This window comes from Somniosus microcephalus, chromosome 4, assembly GCF_052327205.1.
Source record: "Somniosus microcephalus isolate GS21.2 chromosome 4, FLI_Smic_1.0, whole genome shotgun sequence".
Lineage (NCBI taxonomy): Eukaryota > Metazoa > Chordata > Chondrichthyes > Squaliformes > Somniosidae > Somniosus > Somniosus microcephalus.
In genome coordinates, this window is record NC_140990.1 from 59752479 (window position 1) to 59776149 (window position 23671).

Sequence of the window (23671 nt, forward strand, 5' to 3'; positions counted from 1 at the left end):
GCAGTAAACCAGGTTCAGAGTGGGCTCGCTGGGTGCACCTTACCCGGGGTTTTCTGATGAGCAAACTGGGTTCAGAGTGGGCTCGCTGGGTGTACCTTACCCGGGGTTTTCCGATGAGCAGTAAACCGGGTTCAGAGTGGGCTCACTGGGTGTACCTTACCCAGGGTTTTCCGATGAGCAGCAAACCGGGTTCAGAGTGGGCTCGCTGGGTGTACCTTACCCGGGGTTTTTCGATGAGCAGTAAACCGGGTTCAGAGTGGGGTCGCTGGGTGCACCTTACCCGGGGTTTTCCGATGAGCAGTAAACCGGGTTCAGAGTGGGCTCGCTGGGTGTACCTTACCCGGGGTTTTCCGATGAGCAACAAACCGGGTTCAGAGTGGGCTCGTTGGGTGTACCTTACCCGGGGTTTTCCGATGAGCAGTAAACCGGGTTCAGAGTGGGCTCGCTGGGTATACCTTACCCGGGGTTTTCCGATGAGCAGTAAACCGGGTTCAGAGTAGGCTCGCTGGGTGTACCTTACCCAGGGTTTTCCGATGAGCAACAAACCGGGTTCAGAGTGGGCTCGCTGGGTGTACCTTACCCGGGGTTTTCCGATGAGCAACAAACCGGGTTCAGAGTGGGCTCGCTGGGTGCACCTTACCCGGGCTTTTCTGATGAGCAAACCGGGTTCAGAGTGGGCTCGCTGGGTGTACCTTACCCGGGGTTTTCCGATGAGCAACAAACCGGGTTCAGAGTGGGCTCGCTGGGTGTACCTTACCCGGGGTTTTCCGATGAGCAACAAACCGGGTTCAGAGTGGGCTCGCTGGGTGCACCTTACCCGGGGTTTTCCGATGAGCAAACCGGGTTCAGAGTGGGCTCGCTGGGTGTACCTGACCCGGGGTTTTCCGATGAGCAGTAAACCGGGTTCAGAGTGGGCTCGCTGGGTGCACCTTACCCGGGGTTTTCCGATGAGCAAACCGGGTTCAGAGTGGGCTCGCTGGGTGTACCTTACCCGGGGTTTTCCGATGAGCAGTAAACCGGGTTCAGAGTGGGCTCACTGGGTGTACCTTACCCGGGGTTTTCCGATGAGCAAACCGGGTTCAGAGTGGGCTCGCTGGGTGTACCTTACCCGGGGTTTTCCGATGAGCAACAAACCGGGTTCAGAGTGGGCTCGCTGGGTGTACCTTACCCGGGGTTTTCCAATGAGCAGTAAACCGGGTTCAGAGTAGGCTCGCTGGGTGTACCATACCCGGGGTTTTCCGATGAGCAACAAACCGGGTTCAGAGTGGGCTCGCTGGGTGTACCTTACCCGGGGTTTTCCGGTGAGCAGTAAACCGGGTTCAGAGTGGGCTCGCTGGGTGTACCTTACCCGGGGTTTTCCGATGAGCAGCAAACCAGGTTCAGAGTGGGCTCGCTGGATGTACCTTATCCGGGGTTTTCCGGTGAGCAGTAAACCGGGTTCAGAGTGGGCTCGCTGGGTGTACCTTACCCGGGGTTTTCCAATGAGCAGTAAACCGGGTTCAGAGTGGGCTCGCTGGGTGCACCTTACCCAGGGTTTTCCGATGAGCAACAAACCGGGTTCAGAGTGGGCTCGCTGGGTGTACCTTACCCGGGGTTTTCCGATGAGCAACAAACCGGGTTCAGAGTGGGCTCGCTGGGTGTACCTTACCCGGGGTTTTCCGCTGAGCAGCAAACCGGGTTCAGAGTGGGCTCGCTGGGTGTACCTTACCCGGGGTTTTCCGATGAGCAGTAAACCGGGTTCAGAGTGGGCTCGCTGGGCATACCTTACCCGGGGTTTTCCGATGAGCAACAAACCGGGTTCAGAGTGGGCTCGCTGGGCATACCTTACCCGGGGTTTTCCGATGAGCAGTAAACCGGGTTCAGAGTGGGCTCGCTGGGTGTACCTTACCCGGGGTTTTCCGATGAGCAGTAAACCGGGTTCAGAGTGGGCTCGCTGGGTGTACCTTACCCTGGGTTTTCCGATGAGCAGCAAACCGGGTTCAGAGTGGGCTCGCTGGGTGCACCTTACCCGGGGTTTTCCGATGAGCAACAAACCGGGTTCAGAGTGGGGTCGCTGGGTACACCTTACCCGGGGTTTTCCGATGAGCAAACCGGGTTCAGAGTGGGCTCGCTGGGTGCACCTTACCCGGGGTTTTCCGATGAGCAGCAAAGTGGGTTCAGAGTGGGCTCGCTGGGTGTACCTTACCCAGGGTTTTCCGATGAGCAAACCGGGTTCAGAGTGGGCTCGCTGGGTGTACCTTACCCAGGGTTTTCCGATGAGCAAACCGGGTTCAGAGTGGCCTCACAGCGCCAGGGACCCGGGTTCAAATCCGGCCTCGGGTGACTGTGCAAACTCCACACAGTCACCCCGTGTTTGTGTGGGTTTCCTCCGGGTGCTCCGGTTTCCTCCCACAGTCTAAAGATGTGCGGGTTAGATTGATTGGCTATGATAAATTGACCCTTAGTGTTAGGGGGATTAAATACGTGGGGTTACGGGGATAGGGTGGGATATGTGTTGGTGTAGGGGTTACGGGGATTGGGTGGGATATGTGTCGGTGCAGGCTCGATGGGCCGAAATGGCCTCTATCTGCACTGTGGGGATTCTGTGAACTGGGCTGGAGTTTAAGATCAGAATGTGGGGGACTACGGTCTCCCGCGTAAAGAAATAGGCAACACAGCGAGCTACAAGAAATAGGTCTTTACTCCAACTCTCACAATACAGTACTGAATTCGTGAAGCCCGCGAAACTGTGATGACTCACGGATTGGTCACCTGCTGGAACCTGATTGGTTTTCCTTCTCTCAGCAGCAGGCAAGTCTGAACATGCCTTATTCCTCTCAGCTTGCAACTGTCTTGCGGGGGGAGGGGAACACAGCAGTTAAAAGGGGATTATACAGGTTTATCTACATACACACAGTGTTTCCCCAATGTGGCAACGCCACATACGCCCCCCCAGAATCCTCGTTAACTGTAAAAGTCAGTCTCTGCGGAGGTTTGACCAAGCGGCCGTAGCGGCTGTAGTATCCATCTGGCGTGTGAGGAGGGCTATCTGGGAGGTCGGCCGGTTGGTTCGTCGGCTGGTCTGCCGGTGGACTGGCTGGACGGGCTGCCGGTGAAGGTGGGGCGGCGGCCGGAAAGTAAGGTTCTGGCGTGTCTTGATCCTCTTGTGGGGCCGCCGCCAACGCGGGAGGTCTGCCCCGCCGTGGGGGGAGAGCCGGCCGAAACGGGAAGCTAAGGTCCAGGTGCGCCGGTTTGAGGCGGTCTACTGAAATAAGGTCCAGCTTCCCACCGACATCGATAAGAAAAGCTTTGTCTCCCGTCTCCAATACTGGGAAGGGGCCGGCGTATGGTGCCTGCAGCGGGCCTCTGTGCGCGTCCCAGCGCACAAAGACGAACTCCGCATGTCGTAAGTCTCGAGGCACGTAGGACGGCTGCGGGCTGTGTTGCGAAGTGGGCACTGGACGGAATTGCTGGACCGCGTCCTGGTGCAGGGAAAGCTGTCTGGCGGCCGACCACGGCTCCGTTGTCAGGGGGAGGAAGTCGCCTGATACTCTGAGCAGTTGGACGTAGACCATCTCGGCCGCAGAGGCGCGGAGGTCCTCTTTGGGCGCGGTACACAATCCCAGGAGAACCCAGGGTAGTTTGTCGATCCAGCTGGTGTCGACCAGGCCAGACGAACTTGGCGGACATAAGTTTCTGAGACGCACGCATCCCTGGATGTGAGAGGCCATGGATGATGTCGAAAACTCGCTTGCGCCAGGCGGATGGAACGACCGGCCTAGGCGAAGGGACTGAGACGTCGCACAGGAGGGTTGTGCCGGCTGCGTGGAAGTGGATGTCGGCCAGGGTGAGACTGGTAGTTGACGTCCTGAGGGCCTGGATCTCCGCGTCGGCAGCCTGGTCTCTCGCCATGCTGGCGTAGTCGACGCCCAGGTGCACTGCGTGGAGCGAGGGTCTTGAGAGGCAGTCGGCCACCAAATTATCCTTGCCGGCGACGTGGCGGATGTCCGTGGTGAACTCTGAGATGAAGTTGAGTTGGCGCTGTTGGTGTGAGGACCAGGGTTCGGTTACTTTGGCCATGGCGAAAGTGAGCGGCTTGTGGTCCACGAATGCGGTGAATGGCCGGCCTTCCAGAAGGAAACGGAAGTGCCGGATTGCCAGGAACAGGAGCTCTCTGTCGAACGTGCTGTAAGCCTGCTCGTTCTTGCACAGCTGTCGGCTGAAAAATGCCAGTGGCTGCCACGCACCTTCGACCCACTGTTCCTGGGCGGCGCCAACGGCGTAATCCGAGGCGTCCGTGGTGAGGGCGGTCTTGGCGCCCGGGATGGGGTGAGCCAGTAGTGTGGCGTTGGCCAAGGCGCTTTTGGTCTGGTGGAAGGCTGTCGCCATCTCGCTGGACCAGGTGAGTTGCTCTTTGCCCGTTTTGCCCCTGGTGGCTTCATAGAGGGGGCGCATGAGTGCGGCGGCCTTGGGCACAAACCGATGATAGAAATTGACCATCCCCAAAAATTCCTGTAGCGCCTTAACCGAGGTGGGCTGGGGAAAGTCTGCCACCGCCTGCACCTTGGAAGGTAGGGGAATGGCTCCCCTTGGCGAGATTCTGTGGCCGAGAAAGTCAATTTGGGCTGCTCCGAACTGGCATTTGGCCGGGTTGACAATTAGCCCATGTTGGCTGAGGCGCTGGAAAAGGGAGCGCAAATGCGCGATGTGCTCGGCCTTGCTGGTACTGGCCATGAGGATATCGTCCAGATAGACGAACAGGAAGCTCAGGTCCCGTAGGACGGAGTCCCTGAGCCGTTGGAAGGCCTGTGCGGCGTTCTTAAGTCCGAAGGGCATGCGCAGGAACTCGAACAGTCCGAAGGGGTGATGACCGCCGTCTTCTGGATGTCTGCGTGGTGGACGGGGACCTGATGGTAGCCGCGAATCAGGTTGACCTTGGAAAAGACGGACTTTCCTGCTAGGTGTGCCGAGAAGTCTTGGATGTGTGGAATGGGGTATCTATCGGGCGTGGTGGCGTCATTGAGCCGTCTGTAGTCACCGCAGGGTCGCCAGCCACCGCCCGGCTTGGGCACAATATGGAGGGGGGACGACCAAGGGCTGTTCGAGCGGCGGATGATGCCCAGTTTTTCCATCGTGGCGAATTCTTCCTTGGCCACCGCCATCTTAGCTGGGTCCAGGCATCTGGCTCGAGCAAACACTGGTGGTCCCGTAGTGGCGATGTGGTGCTCGACCCCATGCTTGGCTGCCGCGGCTGAGAAGGTCGGTTGTGTGAGCCTCGGGAAATCTGTGAGTAGGCGGGCGTAGTCGTCATGCGCTGGGGCGGAGCAGGACCCGACGAGGGCCGGGCTGTTGCTCTGCTGGCAGGCCAGTGAAGCGAAAGTTGCTGCGTCGATCAGGCGCCTGTCGTGGACGTCGACCAGAAGTCCGTGGACGCAAAGAAAATCGGTGCCCAGCAAAGGATGTGCCACCGAGGCCGTCACGAAATCCCATATAAATCGCTGGCCATTGAAACAAACCTCGGCCCGTCGCTTTCCGAAAGTAGCGATGGCTGCGCCATTTGCCGCCACGAGGGGTGGGCCGCTGTGGCCTGCCTGGATGTCGAGCTGGGAGGCAGGAATAATGCTGCATTGGGCTCCGGTGTCGCAAAGGAATCTGCACCCTGAAAGAGAGTCGGTTATGTACAGCAGTTTACCTGCGGTGCCAATGGCCATCACGGCGGCGGGGGTGCGGTCAAGCGGGCCTAGGCGGCAGCGCGGGGCTGGTGCGTTGGGCCGGGCGGCCATCTTGGTTTGATCGAAAGAGCAGGGTGCTTTGCAGCGTTGGGCCTTGTGGCCAAAACGCGCGTGGTAGTAGCATAGTTCTGCGGCCTGGCGTGGTGGCGCACGCTCGGTGGTGTCGGGGAGCCTTGCGGCTGCACAGCCGAGTTGGGCGACGGTGAAAACTTTGTCCGCGGCGGCTGCCAGTTGTACGCAGTCTGTGATCGGGGACCCCGCAAGGGCAGTCTGTACCTGCTGAGGAAGCAGGCTGAGGAAAAGGGCCCGAAACAAAAAGCACTGCGGTTCAGAGCCCAGGAGCGCAAGCATCCGGCTCATCAACTGGGTCGGGGTAGAATCGCCGAGGCCTGGTAGTGAGAGAAGCCTGCGGGCCCTCTCCTCCTTGGACAGGCCGTAAGCCTGCAGCAAGCGGCCCTTAATGGTTGAGTACTTGCCGGTCTGTGGTGGGTTCCCCAGCAGGTCGAGAACTTCGGTGGCGGTAGAGCTTGCTAGTGCTGAGACTACGTGGAAGTACCTTACTTCATCATCTTGAACCCTGCGAAGGGTGAATTGGGCCTCCGAGTGCGCGAACCAAGTTGGTACTTGGTGTTCCCAGAAGGTGGGGAGCTTCAAGGACGCGGCGCTGGCCGACATCAAGCTGCTGCTGGTTGCCATCGGGTCGTTGCTGGCCTCTGTAGGGCTGCGTGAGTCGGGGGCTTCGGCCGCCGACATTCGGGGTTACCAATGTGGGGGACTACAGTCTCCCGCGTAAAGAAATAGGCAACACAGCGAGCTACAAGAAATAGGTCTTTACTCCAACTCTCACAATACAGTACTGAATTCGTGAAGCCCGCGAACCTGTGATGACTCACGGATTGGTCACCTGCTGGAACCTGATTGGTTTTCCTTCTATCAGCAGCAGGTAAGTCTGAACGTGCCTTATTCCTCTCAGCTTGCAACTGTCTTGCAGGGGGAGGGGAATACAGCAGTTAAAAGGGGATTACACAGGTTTATCTACATACACACAGTGTTTCCCCAATGTGGCAAGAAACAAACCCCAAATTTCATAATGAACATGGTTCAGTCCTGGATGTGATTAACAGCAGCAATAACAGCAGAATCCAACCCCTGCAGTCACTTGTGAACTCGCTGGTGTGCCAGCAGGTGGGATAACTGAGTGAATCCCTTCCCACACACGGAGCAGGTAAACGGCCTCTCCCCAGTGTGAACTCGCTGGTGTGTCAGCAGGTGAGATGAACGTTTGAATCGCTTCTGACACACGGAGCAGGTGAACGGCCTCTCCCCAGTGTGAACTCGCTGATGAATCAGCAGGTGGGATGAACAAGTGAATCCCTTCCCACACTCGGAGCAGGTGAACGGTCTCTCCCCAGTGTGAACTCGCTGGTGTGTCAACAGGTTGGATGACCGAGTGAATCCCTTCCCACACATGGAGCAGGTGAACGGCCTCTCCCTAGTGTGAACTTGCTGGTGTCTCAGGAGATCAGCTGTGCTTTTAAAGCTCTGCTCACAGTCAGAACATTTAAATGGTCGCTTATCAGTGTGAACAAGTTGATGTGTAGCGAGGTGGGATAACTGACTGAATCCCTTCCTACACTCGGAGCAGGTGAACGGCTTCTCCCCAGTGTGACTGCGTCGATGAATTTCCAGCCGGGACGGGGAATTGAATCCCTTCTCACAGTCCTCACATTTCCATGGTTTCTCCATGGTGCGGGTGTCCTTGTGTCTCTCCAGGTTGGATGATCAGTTGAAGACTCGTCCACACACACAACACGTGTACGGTTTCTCCCCGCTGTGAATGGTGCAATGTTTTTTCAGGCTGTGTAACTGGTTAAAGCTCTTTCCATAGTCAGTGCACTGGAACACTCTCTCTCGGGTTTGTGTGTCTCGGTGCTTTTCCAGTCACACTGATGTTTGAAATCTTATCCCACAGACAGAACAGACAAACATTTCTCCTTCCACATTCAAAGGCCGATGATATTCAGGTCCTGATAAATGGAGTGACTCTGTCAGATCTTGATGTGATGTTTGGTTTGAGTTTCCCATCTGTAAATCCTCCCCTTCTAACACCCTGTAAAAGGAGTTTACAAAAGTCATCACTAAGTACAGGATAGAAATTCAGAAGACAATTCTAGTTTCTATGAAACATTCTTGTCTCTCGTTCCCCCAAAGCTGTAAATCCCCGTCCCACACACTCTCCCTCCTCCCTGTGCTGAAATCCAAACCCATCGCACCATCTCCAACATTTTTTCGTCTGTTCACAGTTTTCCTCCTCCTCTGAAGGTGCTGACTCTGGCTGGCTTCAGTTCTACACTCGCTGGTTCTCCTCACTCTCCTCCCCTGAAGGTGCTGACTCTGAATGGATTCAGTTCTACACTCATTGGTTCCCCACCTTTTGAATTGCTTTGGACACTTTGTTAAACACACACACAGCAGAAGCACATTAATCTGATGGGAGCTCACTGACACACGAGCAGCTAGCGGTGTGGAGCCTCCTGAGAGTCCGTCACCTTTCCAGCCAGTATTTACAGGAGCTGGGGCACGGAAAAGAATCTAATTGAAATTAGTGATGTAGTTATTCACACAATCCAAGCCCCAAAATAATAAATAATTTTCCTTTGTTTACAGATGCTCCCCGACCAGTCACCATTACTCCTCCATTTACATACGCTCCCTGACCAGTCCACATTTCTCCTCCATTTACAGACGCTCCCTGACCTGTCACCATTTCCCCTCCATTTACAGACGCTCCCTGACCAGTCTCCATTTCTCCTCCATTTACAGATGCTCCCTGACCAGTCACCATTTCTCCTCCATTTACAGACGCTCCCTGACCAGTCACCATTTCTCCTCCATTTACAGACGCTCCCTGACTTCCTGTCTGTCCCGGAGTTTGGCGCGGGGCCCCTTTGCTCAGCGAATCGGGAGAAACCGGGAAGCGGCGGGCGGATAATGTTGAGTGTTTTAATAATGGGGCCTGGGGCCGCACTCGGGGTGTGAGCAGCCCGCGTCCCCCCGGGGTTCATGAACCCGCTCCCTGAGCTCTCTCACCTGATGTGTCAGCGGCTGCTGCCAAGGCCCGCGCATGCTCAGCTCACTTTTCCCACAGACAGAACAGGCAAACATTTCTCCTTCCACATTCAGAGGCCGATGATATCCGGGTCCTGATGAATGGAGTGACTCTGTCAGATCTTGATGTGATGTTTGGTTTGAGTTTGCAGTGTGTAAATGCTGCCCTTCTCACAGCCTGTAAAAGGAGTTTACAAAAGCCATCACTGTGAGTCCAGGATAGAAATTGACAAGATTCTCTCCTCCTGGTTCCTGGCCAAGGGGGCCGCGCATGCGCCCTGCTGCCCCGAGCCTCTCAAGATGGCGGCCGTTACCCCGGGCCTGTCACCGGGAGAAAGCCCTGCAGCTGCCGCCCCGCTCGGGGCAAACGCCCGGTCTGCGGGCTCTTGTTCGGGACCTGAGGCCCACCCCGGGTGTTTGTGAAGCGGATAATGTTGAGTGTTTTAATAATGGGACCTGGGGCCCCACTCGGGGTGTGTGCAGCCTGCGTCCCCCCGGGTTTTATTTATTTTTTTCAGACGCTCCCTGACCAGTCTCCATTTACAGATGCTCTCTGACCAGTCACTATTTCACCTCCATTTACAGGCGCTCCCTGACCATGTCACCATTTCTCCTCCATTTACAGGTGCTCCCTGACCAGTCACCATTTCTCCTCCATTTACAGATGCTCCCGGACCAGTCATCATGGCTCCTCCATTTGCAGATGCTCCCTGACCAGTCTCCATTTCTCCTCTATTTACAGGCGTTCCCTGACCCGTCACCATTTCTCCTCCATTTACAGACGCTCCCTGGGGATTTCCCACACTTCCTGGTTGTTCTGGAGTTTGTATCTTAAACAGGCGGGTAGTTGTGGGGAGTCAGCTAATGTTGAGTGTTTTAATAATGGGGCCTGGGGCCGCACTCGGGGTGTGAGCAGCCCGCGTCCTCCTGGAGTTTTTTTTTATGCTCCCTGACCAGTGTAAGAAATAGCTGTTAGATTCAAAGATGGGTTTTAATTCTTAGAACAGAGACTGACAACAGGCAAGCGGGAACAGATAGCATAAATGCCAGCAAGGTCGAATATCAAGCATCAAAAGACAAATAGGTGATAAGGGAATTGTAAAATGCAAGGAAACAGGGAGGATAGCACCTGCTAGATAACAAGGAGCCACGAAGCCATAAAATGCCCTTGAAGAAACTTGACAAAACATTCCTCAGAAAGATAAGAGGGAGGCCTTGTCAGTCATGCAGAAAGGGACGGCGAGGGTTACCTTCCCGCTTCACAATTGGACAATGACTGACACCAGGTGATTACCAGCCCACCAAAATAACTATAAATATAGACGACCGAGAGAGGAAATCAGGCAGTCAGGGGCGAAGGCTTCCCCGAGGTGGCTACGGCCTATCACCTTGGTCAAGTTTAGCCTCTGAGGTGGCTGATGGCCTCACACCTCCAACAGCTTGAGAGATGACCCAACGGAAGTGAACACTGCAGCAGACTACAGGAATCCACCCAATCCGAGACCACCGTACTGCCTCCCCGTCCGTCCGGTCGTGTCATTCCGATTCGGGAGTCGTAGATCGCTCCTACTGTCACGGGTTGTATGTCTATTATACTCAGCTTAAACCATATGTACTATCTGATTATGCTTTAAAACTGTAGCTCTTTAATAAAAGCCTTACAACTTCTAAAGCCCTGTTTGGTAATCTGTGTGAGCCTGTGATCTGGATCTTACAGTGATGTCAGAAGTGGGATCACAGAGTTAGGAGTTGTATGGTTCCGGTTGGGATGACCGGAGGGACCGGTCAAACGCACGTGATTGTTGCTTAGACTGTGTAGTGTTTTTTTCTCTCTGAAAGAAGGGAGCAGTCCGGTCGAACGCACGTGATCGTTGCTTAGACTGTGTATAGTGTTTTTTCTCTGTCTGAAAGAAGGGAGCGGTAAAGAGCTTGTTGAAAGGTAAAACCAGAAATACAATGGCGTTGGCATATCACCGGGAACAGTTGATAGATAGCCTGAGGGAGGTAAAGCATAAAGTGAGGGAGAGATAAAGAAGGAAAAAGATCTAATTTGCTGGCTAACCAATCTGAAAACTCAGCAAAGGAAGGGAAAAAACAGGGATTTCGAAGGCCAGGAAAAGCTGCTGAGACACCGATGTAAAAAGAGAAAAAAGAACAGAAACTTAAAAGTTTTACCGACATGGAAGTTATTAACATCTGTGCTGAGACAAATAAAACACAAGATTGCTGAGTGAAAGGAACCTTAAAAAATGCTAGAATTTCAGTTTGTATGAAAATGTGTGTTAAAGTGTGAATGTTTTCCTGACTATGAATGTTTAAGAAGTTACAGTATTTCTTTTGTCTGAAAAGTCTGTCTTTAAAAGCGTCTGTGTTAAAAGCGTTTAAATCTATTGTCTTGTCTTGGATTTTGGAAGTTTTAAGAATGTGCGAATAAGATTGTGCCCCAAGAATTGGAAAAAAACCTTTGAGCTAATTTAAGTTAAGCTGGTGTGTAAAAACTGAGAAAAGCAACAAAAAGTTTGTTTAACAAATTCAGTCTAAGAACCTTGGAGTCACGGTTGCTATGGTGAAATCTTCTAAAGCAGTTTGATTTGATTTGTTTAAATGTGGAAAAACGAATTTTTCTCCAGTTATATTCAATGTTTTTACAGTATTTTGGAAAGACATCTGAAGAAAGGACAATAAGAAATATGACGCAATTTACTGTTTTCTGCAAGAATGTGCAATTTTGTTTTGTTTTATCTGTTCTGTTCGTGTTTAGTTAAAGTGTGAAAACACAACTGTCTTTTTCGATCGGGAAAGTTTTTTTAAATTTACGTGAAATAACGTAATTGCGTGCGCCTGATAATGTTTTGCTCCACCTTCTTAAAATCCTGCAAAGGAGTTATACTTCCCACTGACAGCTGTTTAAGTTCACCAAGCAATGACTTTAGTATGACATTTAAAGATATTGGACATTATTAAATTTAAGTTTCTTAATTTTAAGTTAATATTTCCCCACAGTGACAGAAGGAAAATTATGATTTGATAAATTAACCCCTTGGGCTCTAAGCAGAGTCACAATGGATTCCCTCCTGTCTTTTGTTATATGGAAGTTACCTTGCAAACTAATTGCAGCACTTCTGTCTCTAATGTTAAAACACTGTGTAAGCCACCTAGCCTGGGAATCACTTGTTTCTGAAATTGGAAATGGAAGATAAAGTGATAGAAATGAAATTGAACATTGACAAAACCTGTCAGTTCAACTGTACTGCTGTTCGGATTTTGGGATAATTTTGTAATAACAAAATGGACTCAGGCACTATATATTGGGTTACTTTTGGGAAAATAAAAGATCTTCTAAAATAATGATAAATAAAAAGTGTTAATAACTTGGACCAAGTGAGAATGTTTGATCTATGTTTTCAATCTTAAATATTGTACTGGACAGTAAAGTTCCTCCAGGGCTCATGAATGAGATATGAATAGTAATTAATAGGATGTGTAAAATGGAGAGAGGAAATGAGTGATTGAGGGTGTGAGATAGAAACAGGAGAATTACACCACCAATTGAGAATTTTCAAAACTTTCTAGTGAAAGTCAGGAAAGAGTAGTTAAGAATAGTAAATTGATAGCTTTCTCTTGGAGACATTTGTGTCCCTGCCTTTAATGAACTTTTAAGAAAACTGAATAGTCTGGCCACGACCCAAGACATCGGGACCATGCAGAGGAAGATGAGCAAAGATCTCCAGATGACTACAATCTTTTGATAAGACCCCTGAAAGCTCGAGAAAGGCTTGTATCAGAGGGCATGTGTGCCATGATATTGAGATACCGGTATGAGTGTGCAAATGTGATTTGTTACGTATGAAACAATTACCATCAGGGAATGTATGGTGAATTTACACTGACGAACGGGTCTCAGACATGCTCAGTTACTTGACAACAAGAAGACATGAAATGGTTAATGTGGCTCAGGAGAGTGAGACAACCTTTAAAGCATTGACACATACTCCATCAAGAAACTATCTAATTAATGAAACAATCAAAATAGAGTTAAACACACTGGTACCTGTTAGAGGGATTGATATTGAAGTTGAAGTGGAGAGTTACATGGAATCTGGATTGGTACAATTGAGGGCTAAGGAGAAATCATGTTTAGTAAGAATTATCCACAAGATGGATAAGAGTAAAAGAGAGATCTGGAGAATCTTTTAAGTCCATGATTTGTTGATTAGATGTTAAACTGCAATGTCGCTTGAAATGATTGTAAGACTGAATTTAACTGTGACTGTAATAATTGTGTTTTGTAGGTAACAGAGTGTGGCAAAATCCAGTATGCGGTGGTTTTGGTGGTGCCTCCTGTGTCACTACTACCGCAACTACCATGCTTTATGGGTCTAACAGAACCTGTCCCATCAACCAACACGTTTTTTAGTATGAGCTGCACAATTATGTGGCACAATTCGGATACTCGGATACTACATTCCCCTGTTGTTTGTGGGTTTCAGTGAGCTCATGATGCAACTGAACTCCTCCCTAAAGCATTTTTATGTTTTGCAGCAAGACAACTTGAGAATAGATATTGAAATTGACAGCATAGGGGACAACTCACACTGGTGGGATATTGGACTTAATATATCAGCACACCCTTAGGTTCGTATTATTTCACATGCTATGGTAGTTATCCAACTTGTAATGATAGTGTATTTGATATATGTAACGTGTGTAGTAAGACTTTGATACATAAGCCAATTGGGTACTCATGCCCATGACTAACCAGCACTAACAAATTAATTGAGCACACCAAAAGAGAAGATCCGAAGTATTGTAGAGGAGACCCCCAGGCGGGGTAACATCAGGAAAGATAGAAGAAACAGAGGATACCCCAGGCGGGGCAGAATTGGAACAGTGAATTGAATTTGAGTAAGGGGTCAGAGGTTGCTCCTTCTCCTCAAAGGAATGGACTGTAAGGAAGGGAGAAATCTTCAAGACTCCCTACTAACTAACGCCCAAGTTGAGAGAGCAATAAGAGCTAGCTAGATTAGTCAAGAGCCGATTGTGAGAAGTCAATAAGGATATTTCCTTCTCATAGAAACATAGAAGATAGGAGCAAGAGTAGGCCCTTCGAACCATTTAATGAGATCATGGCTGATCATCCAAATTCAGTACCCTGTCCCTGCCTTCTCCCCATATCCCTTGATCCCTTTAGCCTTAAGAAATATATCCAACTCCTTCTTGAATATATTTAATGAACTGGCCTCCACCGCCCTCTGTGGCAGAGAATTCCACAGGTTCACCACTCTCTGGGTGAAGAAATTCCTCATTTCATTCCTAAATGTCCTACCCCTTATCCTTAGACTATGACCCCTGGTTCTGGACTCCCCGGCCATCGGGAACATCCTTCCTGCATCTAGTCTGTCCAGGCCTGACAGAATTTTATAGGTTTCGATGAGATCCCCTCTCAATCTTCTAAACTCCAGTGAGTATAAGCCCAATCGACACAATCTCTCCTCATACCTCATTCCTGCCATCCCAGGTATCAGCCTGGTGAATCTTTGCTGCACTCCTTCCATGGCAAGAACGTCCTTCCTCAGATAAGGCGACCAAAACTGCACACAATACTCAAGGTGCGGTCTCACCAAGGCCCTGTACAACTGCAGCAAGACATCCTTGTTCCTGTACTCGAACCCTCTTGCTACGAAGGCCAACATACCATTTGCCTTCTTAACCGCCTGCTGCACCTGCATGCTTACCTTCAGCGACTGGTGCACAAGAACACCCAGGTCTCTTTGCACTTCCCCTTCTCCCAATCTATTGCCATTCAAATAATAATCTGCCTTCCTGTTTTTGCCACCAAAGTGGATAACCTCACATTTATCCAAATTATAGTGCATTTGCCATGTTTCTGCCCAATCACCCAACCTGTCCAAATCATACGGGAGTTTCACGACATCCTCCTCACAGCATACCCTCCCACCCAGCTTTGTGTCGTCTGCAAATTTGGAGATATTACATCCAATTCCCTCGTCCAGTTCATTAATATATATTGTGAACAGCTGGGGTCCTAGGACCAATCCTTGCGGTACCCCACTAGTCACTGCCTGCCACTCGGAAAACGACCGGTTTATTCCCACTCTTTGCTTTCTGTCCGCCAACCAGTTCTCTATCCAAGTTAATACCTTGCCCCCAATCCCATGTGCCTTAATTTTGCACACTAATCTCTTATGTGGGACCTTATCGAAAGCCTTCCGAAAGTCCAAATACACCACATCCACTGGTTCTCCCTTATCTATTTTACCAGTTACATCCTCAAAAAATTCCAGTAGATTAGTCAAGCATGATTTACCTTTTGTAAATCCATGTTGACTTTGTCCGATCCTGTCACTGCTTTCCAAGTGCTCTGCTGTTACATCTTTTATAATGGACTCTAGCATTTTCCCCACTACCGATGTCAGGCTTACTGGTCTATAATTCCCCCGCTTTTTCTCTACCACCTTTTTTGAATAGTGGGGTAACATTAGCTACCCTCCAATCCATGGGTACTGTTCCAGAGTCTATCGAGTTCTGGAAGATGACCAGCAATGCATCTACTATTTCTAGGGCCACTTACTTAAGTACCCTAGGATGTAGATTATCAGGCCCTGGGGATTTATCGGCCTTCAGTCCCATCAATTTTCCGAACACCAAGGGAATTGTAAGAAATAGCTGTTAGATTCAAAGATGGGTTTTAATTCTTAGAACAGAGACTGACAACAGGCAAGCGGAAAAAGATAGCATAAATGCCAGCAAGGTCGAATATCAAGCATCAAAAGACAAATAGAAGTGATAAGGGAATTGTAAAATGCAAGGAAACAGGGAGGATAGCACCTGCTAGATAACAAGGAGCCACGAAGCCATAAAATGCCCTTGAAGAAACTTGACAAAACATTCCTCAGAAAGATAAGAGGGAGGCCTTGTCAGTCATGCAGAAAGGGACGGCGAGGGTTACCTTCCCGCTTCACAATTGGACAATGATTGACACCAGGTGATTACCAGCCCACCAAAATAACTATAAATATAGACGACCGAGAGGAAATCAGGCAGTCAGGGGTGAAGGCTTCCCCGAGGTGGCTACGAACTATCACCTTGGTCAAGTTTAGCCTCTGAGGTGGCTGATGGCCTCACACCTCCAACAGCTTGAGAGATGACCCAACGGAAGTGACCACTGCAGCAGACTGCAGGAATCCACCCAATCTGAGACTACCGTACTGCCTCCCCGTCCGTCCGGTCGTGGCGTTCTGATTCGGGAGTCGTAGATCGCTCCTACTGTCACGGGTTATATGTCTATTATACTCAGCTTAAACCATATGTAATATCTGATTATGCTTTAAAACTGTAGCTCTTTAATAAAAGCCTTACAACTTCTAAAGCCCTGTTTGGTAATCTGTGTGAGCCTGTGATCTGGATCTTACACCAGTCCCCATTTCTCATCCATTTACAGACGCTCCCTGACCCATCACCATTTCTCCTCCATTTACAGATGCTCCCTGACCAGTCCCCATTTCTCCTCCATTTACAGACGCTCCCTGACCAGTCCCCATTTCTCCTCCATTTACAGAGGCTCCCTGACCTGTCACCATTTCTCCTCCATTTACAGACGCTCCCTGACCTGTCACCAATTCTCCTCCATTTACAGACGCTCCCTGACCAGTCACCATTTCTCCTCCATTTACAGACGCTCCCTGACCAGTCACCATTTCTCCTCCATTTACAGATGCTCCCTGACCAGTCTCCATTTCTCCTCCATTTACAGATGCTCCCTGACCAGTTACCATTTCTCCTCCATTTACAGTTGCTGACCAGTCCCCATTTCTGCTCCATTTACTGACGCTCCCTGACCAGTCCCCATTTCTCCTCCAATTACAGATGCTCCCTGACCTGTCACCAATTCTCCCCCATTTACAGACGCTCCCTGACCAGTCACCATTTCTCCTCCATTTACAAACGCTCCCTCACCTGTCACCAATTCTCCTCCATTTACAGGTGCTCCCTGACCAATCCCCATTTCTCCTCCATTTACAGACGCTCCCTGACCTGTCACCATTTCTCCTCCATTTGCAGACTCTCCCTAACCAGTCACCATTTCCCCTCCATTTACAGATGCTCCCTGACCTGTCACCAATTCTCCTCCATTTACAGATGATCCCTGACCAGTCCCCATTTCTCATCCATTTACAGATGCTCCCTGACCCGTCACCATTTCTCCTCCATTTACAAATGCTCCCTGACCAGTCACCATTTCTCCTCCATTTACAGATGCTCCCTGACCAGTCTCCATTTCTCCTCCATTTAGATGCTCCCTGATCAGTTACCATTTCTCCTCCATTTACAGGTGCTGACCAGTCCCCATTTCTGCTCCATTTACTGACGCTCCCTGACCAGTCCCCATTTCTCCTCCAATTACAGATGCTCCCTGACCTATCACCAATTCTCCTCCATTTACAGACGCTCCCTGACCAGTCACCATTTCTCCTCCATTTACAGACACACCCTGACCAGTCACCATTTCTCCTCCATTTACAGATGCTCCCTGACCAGTCTCCATTTCTGCTCCATTTACAGATGATCCCTGACCAGTCACCATTTCTCCTCCATTTAGACGCTGACCAGTCCCCATTTCTGCTCCATTTACTGACGCTCCCTGACCAGTCCCCATTTCTCCTTCAATTACAGACGCTCCCTGACCTGTCACCAATTCTCCTCCATTTACAGACGCTCCCTGACCAGTCCCCATTTCTCCTCCATTTACAGACGCTCCCTGACCTGTCACCAATTCTCCTCCATTTACAGGTGCTCCCTGACCAATCCCCATTTCTCCTCCATTTACAGACGCTCCCTGACCTGTCACCATTTCTCCTCCATTTGCAGACTCTCCCTAACCAGTCACCATTTCCCCTCCATTTACAGATGCTCCCTGACCTGTCACCAATTCTCCTCCATTTACAGACGCTCCCTGACCAGTCCCCATTTCTCATCCATTTACAGATGCTCCCTGACCCGTCACCATTTCTCCTCCATTTACAAATGCTCCCTGACCAGTCACCATTTCTCCTCCATTTACAGACGCTCCCCGACCAGTCACCATTTCTCCTCCATTTACAGATGCTCCCTGACATAAGAACATAAGAAATTGGAGCAGGAGTAGGCCATACGGCACCTCGGGCCTGCTCCGCCATTCAATAGGATCATGGCTGATCTGAATCTAGACTCACGTCCACTTCCCTGCCCTCTCCCCGTAACCCCTAATTCCCTTATCTGCTAGGACAATGTCTATCTCCATTTTAAATTTATTTAATGTTGCAGCTTCCACAGCTCTCTGGGGTAGCAAATTCCATAGATTTACTACCCTCTGAGTGAAGAAGTTTCTTCTCATCTCAGTTTTGAAAGGGCAGCCCCTTATTCTAAGTTTATGCCCCCTAGTGCTAGTCTCACCCATCAGTGGAAACATCCTCACTGCATCCACCTGATCAAGCCCCCTCACAATCTTATATGTTTCGATAAGATCGCCTCTCATTCTTCTGAACTCCAATGAGTAGAGTCCCAACCTATTCAACCTTTCCTCATACGTCAACCCCCTCATCTCTGGAATCAACCGAGTGAACCTTCTCTGAACCGCCTCGAGAGCAAGGATATCTTTTCTTAAATATGGAAACCAAAACTGCACGCAGTATTCCAGGTGTGGCCTCACCAATACCCTGTATAACTGCAGCAAGACTTCCCTGTTTTTATACTCCATCCCCCTTGCAATAAAAGCCAAGATTCCATTGGCCTTCCTGATCACCTGCTGCACCTGCATACTAACTTTTTGTGTTTCATGTACCAGGACCCACAGATCCCTTTGTACTGCAGCACTTTGCAGTTTCTCTCCATTTAGATAATAACTTGCTCTTTGATTTTTTCTGCCAAAGTGCATAACCTCACACTTTCCAACATTATATTGCATCTGCCAAATCTCTGCCCACTCACTTAGCCTGTCTATGTCCTTTTGCAGGTTTTTTATGTCCTCCTCACTCACTGCTTTCCCTCCCATCTTTGTATAGTCGGCAAACTTGGATATGTTGCACTCGGTCCCTTCCTCCAAATCGTTAATATAGATTGTAAAGAGTTGGGGTCCCAGCACTGATCCCTGTGGGACACCACTAGTTACTGATTGCCAGCCCGAGAACAAACCATTTATCTCAACTCTTTGTTTTCTGTTAGATAGCCAATCTTCCACCCATGCCAGTATATTACCCCCAATCCCATGATTTCTTATCTTGATCAGTAATCTTTTGTGTGGAACCTTGTCAAATGCCTTTTGGAAGTCCAAATAAACTACATCCACTGGTTCCCCTTTATCCACCCTGTATGTTACATCCTCAAAGAATTCGAGCAAATTTGTCAAACATGACTTCCCCTTCGTAAAACCATGCTGACTCTGTCCTATTAAATTATGTTTATCCAAATGCTCTGATACTGTTTCCTTAATAATGGACTCCAACATTTTGCCAACCACAGATGTTAGGCTAACTGGTCTATAGTTTCCAGCTTTTTGTCTACTTCCCTTCTTAAATAAGGGTGTTACATCAGCAGTTTTCCAATCTGCCGGGACCTTTCCTGAGTCCAGGGAGTTCTGGAAAATGATCACCAATGCATCCACAATCCCTACCGCCACTTCTCTCAAGACCCTAGGATGTAGGCCATCAGGTCCGGGGGATTTATCCACCTTAAGTGCCATTATTTTACTGAGTACCATCTCTTTAGTGATTTTAATCGTGTTTAGCTCCTCCCCCCCAATTGCCCCGTTTCACAGAATCACAGAATCACAACAGTGCAGATAGAGGCCATTTCGGCCCATCGAGCCTGCACCGACACATATCCCACCCGATCCCCGTAACCCCTGCACCAACACATATCTCACCCTATCCCCGTAACCCCAGGTATTTAATCCCCTTAACACTAAGGGTCAATTTATCATAGCCAATCAACCTAACCCGCACATCTTTGGACTGTGGGAGGAAACCGGAGCACCCGGAGGAAACCCACGCAAACACGGGGAGAATGTGCAAACTCCACACAGACAGTCGCCCGAGGCCAGATTCGAACCCGGGTCCCTGGCGCTGTGAGGTAACAGTGCTAACCACTATGCCACCGTGCTGTTTGTCCAGTGTTGGGATATTTTTAGTGTCCTCTAACGTAAAGACTGATACAAAATATTTGTTCAGCGTCTTTGCCATTTCCATGTTCCCCACCACTAGCTTCACGGTCCCATCCTCTAAGGGACCAACGTTCACTTTAGCCACCCTTTTTCTTTTTATATAGCTGTAGAAACTCTTGCTATCTATTTTTATATTTTTTGCTAGTTTACTTTCATAATCTATCTTCCCTTTCTTAATTAATCTTTGCACCTGTCACCAATTCTCCTCCATTTACAGACACTCCCTGACCAGTCACCATTTCTCCTCCATTTACAGACACTCCCTGACCAGTCACCATTTCTCCTCCATTTACAGACGTTCCCTGACCAGTCACCAATTCTCCTCCATTTAGATGCTCCCTGACCAGTCACCATTTCTCCTCCATGTACAGACGCTCCCTGACCAGTCACCATTTCTCCTCCATTAACAGACGCTCCCTGACTACCTGTCTGTCCCGGAGTTTGGCGCGGGGCCCCTTAGCTGAACAAATCGGGAGAAACCGGGAAGCGGCGGGCGGATAATGTTGAGTGTTTTAATAATGGCGCCTCGGGGTATGAGCAGCCCGCGTCCCCCCGGGGTTCATGAACCCGCTCCCTGAGCTCGGGGTGTGAGCAGCCAGCGTTCCCCCCGGGGTCCATGAACCCGCTCCCTGAGCTCGGGGTGTGAGCAGCCAGCGTTCCCCCCGGGGTTCATGAACCCGCTCCCTGAGCTCGGGGTGTGAGCGGCCCGCGGCCCCCCGGGGTTCAGGAACCCGCTCCCTGAGCTCGGGGTGTGAGCGGCCCGCGGCCCCCCGGGGTTCAGGAACCCGCTCCCTGAGCTCTCTCACCTGATGTGTCAGCGGCTGCTGCCAAGGCCTGCGCATGCTCAGCTCACACTGCCTGGATGATTGACGGGAGCTCCGGACCAATCGGAAGAGCGGGGCGGGGCTGGAGGACCGAGCGGGCGGCGGATCCTCCAACCAATCGGAGTGTGTGAGGGGCGGTGCTTGACCTTTAAACCGGAACAACAGATGGTGAGCTGAGCATGCGCGGACCATGGAAGCAGCCGCTGACACATAGGTGAGATAGCTCAGGGAGTGGGTTCATGAACCCCGGGGGGACGCGGGCCGCTAACACCCCGAGCTCAGGGAGCGGGTTCATGAACCCCGGGGGGACGCGGGCCGCTCACACCCCGAGCTCAGGGAGCGGGTTCATGAACCCCGGGGGGATGCGGGCCGCTCACCCCCCGAGCTCAGGGAGCGGGTTCATGAACCCCGGGGGGACGCGGGCCGCTCACACCCCGAGCTCAGGTAGCGGGTTCATGAACCCCGGGGGGACGCGGGCCGCTCACACCCCGAGCTCAGGGAGCAGGTTCATGAACCCCGGGAGGACGCGGGCTGCTCATACCTGGAGTGTGGCCCCAGGCCCCATTATTAAAACACTCAACATTATCCGCTTCACAAACACCCAGGGTGGGTCTCAGGCCCCGAACAAGAGCCTATGGGCCGGGCATTTGACCCGAGCGGGGCGGCAGCTGCAGGGCTTTCTCCCGGTGACAGGCCTGGGGTAACGGGGTGGGCTCAGAGGAAGAGACCAGGAAGCTCCAGAGCGATTTGGACAGACTGGGCGATTGGGCGGATAAATGGCAGATGCACTATAATGTGGACAAGTGCGAAGTTATCCACCTTGGGTGCAGGAACGGGAGGGCAAATTATTATTTAAATGGCAATAGATTGGGAGAGGGGGAAGTACAGAGAGACCTGGGTGTTCTTGTACACCAGTCACTGAAGGCGAGCATGCAGGTGCAACAGGCGGTCAAGAAGGCAAACGGTATGCTGGCCTTCATAGCAAAAGGGTTAGAATACAGGAACAGGGATACCTTGCTGCAGCTGTACAGGGCACTGGTGAGACCACACCTCGAGTACTGTGTACAGTTTTGGTCGCCTCATCTGAGGAAGGATGTTCTTGCCATGGAGGGGGTGCAGCGGCGATTCACCAGGCTGATACCAGGAATGGCGGGAATGACCTATGAGGAGAGACTATGTAGTTTAGGGATGTACACACTGGAGTTTAGAAGATTGAGAGGGGACCTCATAGAAGTGTATAAAATTCTGACAGGTCTAGACAGACTGGATGCAGAAGGAATGTTTCCCTTGGCGGGTGAGAACAGAACTAGAGGACATAATTTGAGGATAAGGGCTAAACCATTTAGGACAGAGATGAGGGGGAATTTCTTCACTCAGAGAGTGGTGAACCTGTGGAACTCATTGCCACAGAGGGCAGTGTACGCCAGCTCATTAAATATATTTAAGAGGGAATTAGATATATTTCTACGGGCAAAAGGGGTTAAGGGTTACGGAGAGAAGGCGGGGACGGGATACTGAATTAAAAGATCAGCCATGATCTCATCGAATGGCGGAGCAGGCACGAAGGGCCGAATGGCCTACTCCTGCTCCTATCTTCTATGTATCTATGTATCTATGTATCTTGAGAGGCTCAGGGGGCAGCAGGGCGCATGCGCGGCCCCCTTGGCCAGGAACCAGGAGTAGAGAATCTTGTCAATTTCTATCCTGAACTCACAGTGATGGTTTTTGTCAGCTCCTTTTACAGGTTGTGAGAAGGGCAGCATTTACACACCGCAAACTCAAACCAAACAACTTTCCTTTATATAGCACCTTTAAAACGTCACAGTAGCGCAGTCAGACAATAATCAACACACATACTTTGTTTGTGGTCCAGTGCACTGACACAAAGCTCCTTCACAACTGTAATAATTTTATTGCGGTTGCTGTGAAGGCTGCGCTCACTCTGCTCGTACACCTGGTCTCCAAAGGATGCAAAACAGGACCAATGCTGCCGAGCTCAGCTCATTCTGATCAAAAATATCAACTATTTAGCCTCGCCAGGAAATGCACAAAAAAGGTAGCAGTGCTCATTGGCTGCCCAGGAAAGTCCTATTTAGATTAAACTCCTTCACCCAGAGAGTGCTGAGAATGTGGAACTTGCTGCCACAGGGAGTAGTTGAGGCGAATAGCATTTATATAGCACCTTTCACGACCACCGGACGTCTCAAAATGCTTTACAGCCAATGAAGTACTATTTGAAGTGGATTCAGAGTTGTAATGTGGGAAACGCACAGCCAATTTGCACACAGCAAGGTCCCACAAACAGGAATGTTTGTGAATAGCATAATGCATTTAAGATAAACTGGATAAACACATGGGAGAAAGGAATAGAAGGAGATGCTGATAGGGTGAGATGAAGAGAGATGGGAGGAGGCTCGTATGGAGCATAAACACCGCTTGGTCCAGTTGGGCCGAATGGCCTGTTTCTGTGCTGTACAATCTATGTAATTCTATGTAATAGAGGATAGAATGTTCCAAAGAAACTGGAATTAATCTGTTCTGCATTTTTATCCTGAACTTAGTGATGTCTTTTGTAAACTACTTTTACAGGGAATATCATCAGCCTTTGAATGTTGAAGGAGAAATGTTTGCCTGTTCTGTCTGTGGGAAAATATTTCAAACATCAGTGTGACTGGAAAAGCACCGAGACACACACACGCAAGTGAGAGTGTTCTAGTGCACTGACTGTGGAAAGAGCTTTAACCAGTTACACAGCCTGAATGAACATCGCACCATTCACAGCGGGGAGAAACTGTACACGTGTTCTGTGT

The 23671-nt window shown here is 50.3% G+C and overlaps 1 protein-coding gene across 1 annotated transcript; it reads right to left on the bottom strand.

Moving 5' to 3' along the window:
• Positions 1-6526: 6526 nt before the first annotated feature.
• On the bottom strand, positions 6527-9133 carry LOC147119004 (uncharacterized). Its single transcript, XM_085984745.1, has 2 exons — positions 8802-9133; positions 6527-7821 (listed from the first exon to the last, which is right to left on the bottom strand). Exon 2 carries the CDS (start codon positions 7455-7457, stop codon positions 6867-6869), a length of 591 nt encoding a protein of 196 aa, XP_085840871.1. The 5' UTR covers positions 7458-7821; positions 8802-9133; the 3' UTR covers positions 6527-6866.
• Between the last annotated feature and the right edge of the window lie 14538 nt (positions 9134-23671).